Source organism: Buceros rhinoceros, unplaced genomic scaffold (genome assembly GCF_000710305.1).
Source record: "Buceros rhinoceros silvestris isolate BGI_N320 unplaced genomic scaffold, ASM71030v1 scaffold40858, whole genome shotgun sequence".
NCBI lineage: Eukaryota > Metazoa > Chordata > Aves > Bucerotiformes > Bucerotidae > Buceros > Buceros rhinoceros.
The window spans coordinates 3,240-12,185 of NW_010429313.1; the positions used below are offsets into that span (position 1 = coordinate 3,240).

The 8,946-nt window shown below is 47.6% G+C and overlaps 1 protein-coding gene across 1 annotated transcript; it reads left to right on the forward strand.

Annotated features, from left to right (window-relative positions):
- Positions 1-644: 644 nt before the first annotated feature.
- On the forward strand, positions 645-8,809 carry RQCD1 (RCD1 required for cell differentiation1 homolog (S. pombe); the record flags this gene model as incomplete). Its single annotated transcript, XM_010142597.1, has 7 exons — positions 645-824; positions 1,936-2,051; positions 3,349-3,458; positions 4,340-4,449; positions 5,403-5,501; positions 7,634-7,725; positions 8,439-8,809. Coding segments are annotated over 7 exons (876 nt in total), but the record flags the coding sequence as incomplete, so codon positions are not given.
- Positions 8,810-8,946: the final 137 nt, after the last annotated feature.

The window sequence follows — 8,946 nt, forward strand, 5'->3', positions numbered from 1 at the left end:
ATCAGTCAGGAAAAATTCCCTTTCAGCTCCATGTATGTAAATAAGATACATGAGATGACCATGAAATGTCTCTAACAGCAGGTGTTGTTACTGGCTGTGGATGGTGTCATGCTCATGTTAGTGAGGATTTTTCTAGTATGTGTGTGAATATTTTTCTCATGTATGTTGGGTGAATCCCATTGGCAGGTTCCAATGTCATGGATGTTTCTTGAGAGAAAAAGGTAGTGTCTGCCTTACTTTGAATTTGTGTAAGCTTGCACTTGAAGCATGAAATTAATGTGTGCTTAAGGGCAAGTGGAGCAACTGATAGCTGGCTAAAGCATGTGTGACCTCCTGGGAGCTCTGTGGGCACAGACAGGCAGCAGCATGGCTCTCTTACATCTATGAATGAAGTACAAGGTACTACTTAATAAGCAGCTTAAGAGAGACTGTCCTAACGAGTCAGATCAGAAAGTAAGACCTTTGCATTTCAAATAGGTGAAACAAAAAGACTAATCTAAGGAAGAGATCCATATCCAGATCATCTTCATGCAGCTTTAGTTCCTCCCCCGGTCATTTTTTTGTTTATCTGTCAGGTTGTGGGAAGGGTTTGGGTGAACCTTGGATAAAATGTTTGGGCTGAAGTTTTCTTCTCTCCCTCCCAGCCTGTGCCAACAGCGCTGGCTCAGGTTGACCGTGAAAAGATCTACCAGTGGATCAATGAGCTGTCCAGCCCTGAGACTCGGGAGAACGCATTGCTGGAGCTGAGCAAGAAGCGTGAGTCTGTGCCTGACCTTGCCCCGATGCTGTGGCACTCGTTTGGCACGATTGCAGCTCTCCTTCAGGTGGGTGGGACTGGCAGTGCCTTTGTCTTGTGGTGCAGCACCAGCACATTGCAGAGCTTGTGCGTGCATGGGCAGATCTGGGGAGGCACCGCTGGGGTCCCTTACTGCTGTTGCTGGGAGCATGATGTACGTTGGATCATGTGGTGAGGGAAGCAGGTGTGGTAAGCCCATTGTCCGTTAATCGTCACTAGCAAGGTGATGTGTGCAGAGCCTGCAAGGTTTCTAATTAGTTGACGTAGTTGGAAGGGGAACAGGCAACTTCTTGGGTGTGTGAACACCCTGTGGGTCACGTTCTGCTTATTTTCATACAATGTCATAGCAGAGCCACCACACTCTTACTTCTGAGAACTCTGGTTTGATTTGTTTTGTGTGAGCTTGAGCACTTCCTGGTCAGAAGGTTGCCCTTGCAGGGAGCGTGCTGGAAGGGCAGCATGGGAATGCTGCTCATTGCTCCAGACATCCTTGCAAGGGAACATACCTGCATTTCACGTGAAACCGAGTCACTCAGCTTATCTCTGGGCAAACTACTGTACGGCTGATGACTGGCTGTCTCTCGGTGCCAAATCCAGAAATTCCTTTTGAAGAAGGAGAGAAGAGTACAGGACTGGCAATGTCAAACTGTTTTGGAGTGGCCTGAAACAAGCGAAGAAAATTAGGAGGGAGCTATAGTTGGAAGCAGACAGATTTCTGAATTGGATTCCTCACCCTCAGCTGCTTCCCCTTCATTGAGTTAGAAGAGGATCAGCAGCTACAGTATGAATAGAGTGGGTGTGTTGTGCCTCTAAGGCACAGGAACAATGCTCCTCTTCGATCTGGAAGTTCGAAACAAAGCGGTCCCTACACTAGTAAGGAGCCAGGAAATCAAATGAAACTTTTTTTTTTTTAACTGAAATTGAGGTTTGAATACATTCCTGTGGCTCCTTGTCAAATCGATTCTGACCCAGCTCTGCCCTTGCCTGGGCAGCATGGTGGCTGCCATGTCACTTTAAAGTGACACTTGCTGAAAGCAGACTGTCATCTCCTGTCACCGTAGTTCCTTGCTGAGCAAGTGCTTTGGTGCGGCTTTCTGATGTTTTTCACCTTTAACTTGTCTTCATCTGTTAATTTCTAGGAAATTGTAAATATTTATCCATCAATCAACCCTCCAACTTTGACAGCCCATCAGTCCAACAGGGTCTGCAATGCTTTAGCTCTGCTGCAGTGTGTTGCATCGCATCCTGAAACGAGGTGAGTGTTTCCAAGGGTGTGAGTTTTCTGAGGTGTTGGTGTTGACAGCTCAGCCTGTCTGTTTGACTCCAGAAGCACATAAGCTCCTTTCTTCTTTTTTACCAAAAGAAGTGGAACTGAGGATAGAGCTGGAAAATAGGCAGCTGCCTGTTATTTTCACTGCATGGCATGGATTATCAGGGTGACAGCTTTATGGTGGTCTGAAATGCATTGCATTCCCTGGATCATCCTGAGATCCTGCCAATTCACAAAATGTTGGGTTGCAGCAGCTCCTGGCTGCTCAGCTAGAGATAAGGGTGCCTTTGTGCTGAGTGCTGTGTGCAGGATTGTTGTTTTAATGAGCTTACAGTTATTTAGTCCAGCAGCTTACAGTTATTTAGACCAGCTGTCCAAAGGGTGGAATGAGCAGGACTATCCTTTCCAGAGACTGCGTGTGGCCAGTGAGCAGTAGCAGACTCCATGTCTGGAGTCCTCAGCCAGTATCTGACTTCAGGTTTTCTCAGTCCACGTCCAGCCCATGTCAGCAGGGGAAAAGATGTTGATTCAGCCAAAATCAGTAGGTAAAACTCAGAAGAACTCCCCAGAGGTCGGTGATCTCATACTTACATTACTGCTGAGAAGAAAGTGCTGCACAGCTGAAGTTGTTTTTCAACTGCTGTAAAGTAGTGTTAAAGAGCAACCCTCCTGGTGGTTATATCCAGAGAAATAGAGTAGTTTTACACCACACAGCTTTACATTTAAAGTTTGAAAACTGAAAAACGGGGGAAGAATGTTGGATGATTGTGCAAGAGAGCTTCCCACGGCTAGCAGAGCAATCTCCAGGTTTCTTCCTGCAGTCTGTGTTTTTCATCATTGACAGAAGACAATGATTGGGGAAAGGTGGCTGCGCACATTTAACCTGTGGGAATGCCTAGAGATTAGCCAGTCTGAATTTCTGTCACGCAGAGGCTTTGCACATGCATTGCGGCCCTGCCCATGGGAGCTTGCAAAGTGAAACGCAGCACTGAATGTACATAGCAGAAGGTCTGGGTGTCAGGAAGAGGTAATAAAAAATGACGGGACATGCTCTGTTCCTGGTCAGTGGAGCAGTGATGCAGGTAACTGACAGTTTAGGTGTTGGGTTTTGTGCTGTGCCTGCTGCAGAATTTACTTCACGCTTTTCCATGGGAGAATGAACTGTTACTCTGCTGAGGAGCAGCAGCAACGGAGTCTGTTAGGAGTAGTCTGAGGCTCTGCTTCGTACCGCCGGATTGTGTTTTCCTTGTCTGTCACCTTGGGTGTTCTCCTTTTCCTACAGGTCAGCTTTTCTGGCAGCTCATATCCCTCTCTTCCTGTACCCCTTCTTACACACCGTTAGCAAGACTCGTCCATTTGAGTACCTGCGGCTCACGAGCCTCGGAGTGATTGGTAAGCAGCCAGACTAATGCTGGAGCACTGGTTTCTTAGCAAGTTGGGTGCAGTTCATGCTGTGGGTATAGAGACCTGCATGACCAAAATCATAGGTCTTTTTTTTATTGGGATCTTCTGAGACCTGTAGTGTTAACAGGAGGAGCTGCTCCTTTTCCATGGGTTGTGGAGGCAGGTTCCTCTTACTGTGTAGGAACTGGGCTTTTTGCTAATAGGAAAACACTGAAGCCTGGGTGCGTTGCCAAAAATGTGTTTCCTGTTAGTACAAGCACCTGCAGACTTGTGCCTTCACCCTCAGCCCAGCCAGCTAGACACTGGGGTGGGTGGGTGCAGACTGGGCTTTCTTCGGCTTTTTGACATGGATTGATCTGTGTGTATTTGTCCTGTCTTCCCCTTATTGTTTTTTTTTTTTTTTTCTTCTTCCTGCCCAAAACATTTCTCTCTCTATGCATAAAGTAAAAGGGTTTTAAAATGTATTTTTCCTGTCTTCCCCTTTTTGTTTTTTTTTTTTTTTCTTCTTCCTGCCCAAAACATTTCTCTCTCTATGCATAAAGTAAAAGGGTTTTAAAATGCATTTCTTCTTCCCAGAGGTTGCTGTGGGTGGCATGATCCTCTTGTGTTTGTGTTACCACTGAGGAGAGCCAAAAACACGTCCCCTTTCTGAAAAACAAACAACCCCCAAACCCAGCTTGGTTACTTTTATGCTGCCAAAATGATTTCTTCTCCAGCCGTGTGCTGCAGCGTATTTAGGGTGACAGTTGCTCTGCCTTCCATTCAGGCTTAATACATAGTTCCTCGGGAGGACACGCACTCTTAGAAAGGTGAGGTTTTTTAAAACCATTTACCATTTATTGATTTTTGGTTCTTGTTTTTCCTTCAAGGGGCCTTGGTGAAAACAGATGAGCAAGAAGTGATAAATTTCTTATTGACAACAGAAATTATCCCTCTGTGCTTACGCATTATGGAATCTGGCAGTGAACTCTCCAAAACGGTACCTATTCTTTTTGTCTTAATTAAGACTTGTTGTTTATCTCTGGCTGACCAGGCGGCTGGTAACCTGCAGAGTTGGCTTGTGTCCTGTTGCAAATGCCAAAGCAGCTCTGGGTGGAGTTTTTACCTCCTCAGAAAAACCTGAACAAACCCAAACCACCAGACTAAGCTGGAGTTCCTGAGCTTTGTGGTTTTACTGGGAGAGCTCTTGCTGCTCTCAACACCCATTCCCTCCTCTGCAGCCCTTTAGGGTAACTTTCAGGGCTGAACTCGATGAGCTTTCCCTTCCTTGGCCTGAGAGAACAAGTGCTGTAGCTAGGCAGCGCAGAGGTTCGTGGCAGCTGTCAGCAGTTGTTATGGGAATATTCACTGCACTGCACCTTCTCTGAGCAGGGGCCCCTTTCCGCCTTGGGCTCAGATCTGTGATCAGACTGGTTTGATGACCCAGGTAGGATGCTCACAAGTTTTAGTCAGTGTGTGTTTCTCTGGTGAAGCCTGCTGACATAGGTGGCTGAGGTTCTTTCAGAAAGTCGTGATGGACCAGTTAGAGGCTCAGTGGCTCATGATGGACCAGTTAGCTCAAGGTGAAAACTGAAATCAGCTTGTCATCCAGATAACAGGGCCAAGGGACACGACACATCCTTCTTCTGCTTCTTCCTCTGTGACCAGAGTAGTGTGGCCGTAATCCTGAGGCTGTCCTGAGTGGTCTGGCAGTATTTGCTGTCATGTTGTGCACTCTGCCTTGTGTCCATCTCTTTTCTTTAGCCAGAGATGCCAAGCATTGTGCAGTGCCCCACATTTTCTTTTAATTTGCCCTAAGTAAAGTATTTGCTGCCTGCTGAAAGGCTTTTCAGCTATGGATCTGTCTTGAACAGGACATGGCACAAAGGCTGTCCCTGTTCAGGATAGATATGTTGTTTATATGCTTTGTTTTCTGATTTGTTCCCATTGTAGGTTGCCACATTTATTCTTCAGAAAATCCTCCTGGATGACACAGGACTGGCATATATCTGTCAGACATATGAGCGGTTTTCCCATGTTGCCATGATACTGGTACGGTTTTGTTTCCTCTCTTTAAAAAAGCTTCAGCAGCCAGCTGCTTCAGCAGCTCTTTACTGTCTCTGACTGGAGCACAGGATGGGGGAGGCAAATTGTTCTGGGGCATGTTGCTTGTGACACTGTAGCTCTCTGCTTCCGCACTTTTCTGCGTGTCTCTGGTTCGTGTGTCAAGAGAGCACCTATTAGTTGTAATATTCTAAGTCCCGAAGATAAACCGGGTAAACATCTCCAGAGAGTTTTCAGGGTTGTTGATTGGATGTGAATTGATTTAATAGTAAGTAAGTGATCACATGATTCAGACCTTGGATCCATTTCCCATCTCTGTCTCCACAACAGGTTCAAAGAGCAGCAGGTTGAGCAAAGGAGTAAGAGCAGGGCAAGTGTACGTGATGCTTCTCGTAACAGTCTTGCAGCTATTTTCAGCTTTGGATTTCTGGGACCATTTGTGGGTTTTCTATGCAGAAACGCCCAGTGTTTATCCTGTCCTCCCCTTGAACCCATAGAAACTTTTTGCATCCACACTGGCCTTTACCGAGGAATTTCAGAGGTTTCCTGTTCACTGGGCAGCCTCCTTTTTTCTTCCTCTTTGAACCTGGCTCTTGCTACTATCTGCTGTTCATGACTCTAATTCTTGTGTTGGAACACAGAGAGAGCAGACAATATTTTGTCCATTCCCTGTCCCCTGTGAAGAAGTTTGGGTATCATAACTCGTTCATCCCAGAAATAATAGCCATGACTTAAGCTTTATGACCTTTGAGCTCGCTGAGGGAATGCGTGTCTGCCCTGGAATAGCTCTTGTCCCGCTTTTGTGTTGGTTGGTGGCTTTTTAAAGAGCAGTCTCAGGAGAAGAAAATGCAGCATTAAGTTAAGCACTTTGCAGTGCTGGTTCTGTGCCTGAATGTTGATGCTTTCATTGGGAATATTTATTCCCAGTCTGTTTACCCAAATGTTACTTCCTAATTCACTTACAGCAAAATATGAAGGATTGTGAGCGAATGTCTATCCAGTGTGACATGATATTTGCATCAAGAAAAGTATCGGCTATGATGAAAGTACATCTGGCTCGGGGGCAAAGTGAAGGACGCAATTAGAAACCGTGGGGTAGGGGAAGGAAGGAGACCAAGAAGAATCCGAGGCTGGGAGTGGTATGAACATGGAAGGATGTGGGTGTGTAAAGCTGTGTTAGCATGGAAGAAATTCCAGCTGTGGTATAACCCCTCCACTGGGTGTTATAGCACCCACGTGGTTAATATTCCATAGGGCTACGGAGAAAGATGAAAATGTTCATAGACATTTCTGTTCTCTATTTCAAAAATCGGGATAGTGTACTCCTGTCTCATGAGGGTGATGATTTTCTTCCTCGTCTGCTGGTAACTGAGACATTACACAAGTATTAGATGCTTTTAGAAGAGCAAGTTAGTATTTCCCATCCAGGAGCGGTCTGAGGAGCTCTCTGACTGGTTTTTGATTTCAAAGAAATCAACTCAACTTGTTGGTCAGGTCTGTTGGACTCCTAAATATGAGGAAGCAGACTGTTAAACTCCTTCAGAGCAGGCGTGTGAAGGCACCTGCACTGTTCACTAGGCTGGGTGTGGTCAGAGGTGCAACCTGTATATAGGGTAGGAAGGGGAGGCTGGGCCAGGGAGATCTGCCCTGGCTTGCTTCCCAGTAATGGCTTAATGGGGGATGCAGCAGAAAGAGAAAATCCAGCTCTTGGGTGCATGGTAAGACCAGATGTGGATCTTGCAGTAGGTGGGGTGGGTGAGCCCAGTCCTTTGGTATGGCTAACGTTTTAAAAGGGCGTTGGAATGAAGCATTTGGGACACATTTGCCTTTCGCCACGAGGGGAAACCCCAGGTTCTCTTTAATCTAGCCGAGCTGGACCTCTAACAGTCCTGGGGAGGTAAAAGCCTCCCCAGAGATGAGACACGCTGCTGGAAGAATCCTTTCCGAGTTGCGGCAGGCAGAGCGCTGGGCTCCATGCAGGGTTGTCTAGATGAAGGGGAATGGGGCTGTGATGTGTGGGAAGCCAGTGTGAGAGATTTGATCGTTTTTCCCAATTTCTGCTGATTGTGAAGCCATTCTCACAAATACATTAATTGGTGGCACTGGCCTCTGTCAAACAGGGTAAAATGGTCCTGCAGCTCTCCAAGGAGCCGTCGGCACGGCTGCTGAAACATGTCGTCCGCTGCTACCTTCGCCTTTCTGATAACCCCAGGTAAACATTTTAGGAGTTTGGGCAGGGGCTTCTCCCGTTCCCTTGGAAGCGCAGTTCTTATCCACAGTGTCCACCTGGGGAGAGTCACGGTTCCTTCTCTATCCTGATGTCAGCCTCAGGCTCAGCGTGGAGAAGGGGTGGGTGGGGTTTTTTGTTCGGTTGTTTTTATTGCTAGTCCCAAGAGCTTTTATGACATGTGGAAGAAACAGTGAATGTTTGTGGCTTGTGCAGATTCAAGCTATGCAGCTTACGACTGCCTGAGCTCAAATGTGGCTTGGATGAGGTACAAGGGAGGGACTGAGGTGGAAGGTGCGCTGTGCTCTCCCTCTTTGGCATCTTGTGGGCTGTGAGCAGTAGAAGCCAATAGATGAAATTCAGCCAAGGGGATACAGACTGATGTCATGCTGATCAGCAGCTCTGCCCAAAGCCACTGGGTCTGTATTTGTTGTCTTGGCATTTCCTGGCATTTCATTGCTCTTGACTGATGAGTGTCAGGGCACAGGGGTTGGCTCAGTGGGGTCTGGCGTGAGGGACGGGAGCTGTGCTGGCTGGCAGAGCGCTGCGTTCTGCAGTGCTGCTGCTCGGTGCTTTCCTTGGCTGGCCCTACCAGGGAGACTTCCAAGCAAAGGAGCACCATGTCCCCAGTGGGGTTTACTCCCCTCTTGCCCCTGTGAGTTTATTTGTTGGGCCCCGTTTCTTGTCTCTTGATGTAGGGCACGTGAAGCTCTCAGGCAGTGCCTTCCTGACCAGCTGAAGGACACCACCTTCGCCCAGGTCCTGAAGGATGACACCACCACAAAGCGCTGGCTGGCTCAGCTTGTCAAGAACCTGCAGGAGGGTCAGGTCACTGACCCACGGGGCATCCCTCTTCCTCCGCAATGACTGCTGGGGGAGGTGGGGGACCAGGGAAGAAACAGCTCAGGTTTACAAAGAACCAGGAACAGGTGACCTCTTCTGCAACAAACTGGGCACGCCAGCTGGCTGCCGGCCTGTCGGACCATCCCACCCAGCCAAAGGGCTGCTCTGTAGCAATGCAGCATGCCTCTGGGGATCGCAACACCAGCAAATGCTGATATTACAGCTTAAAAAAAAAAAAATCAATAAAAACCATCTGTAAAGATCCCCATCTCTCCAGGAGGCTTGGCTGGTATCTCTCTCCCCACCGCCGGGCAGGGAGTAGTGTGGATGTCCGCTCTTACAGCTAGCTCAACCCCCGCCCCA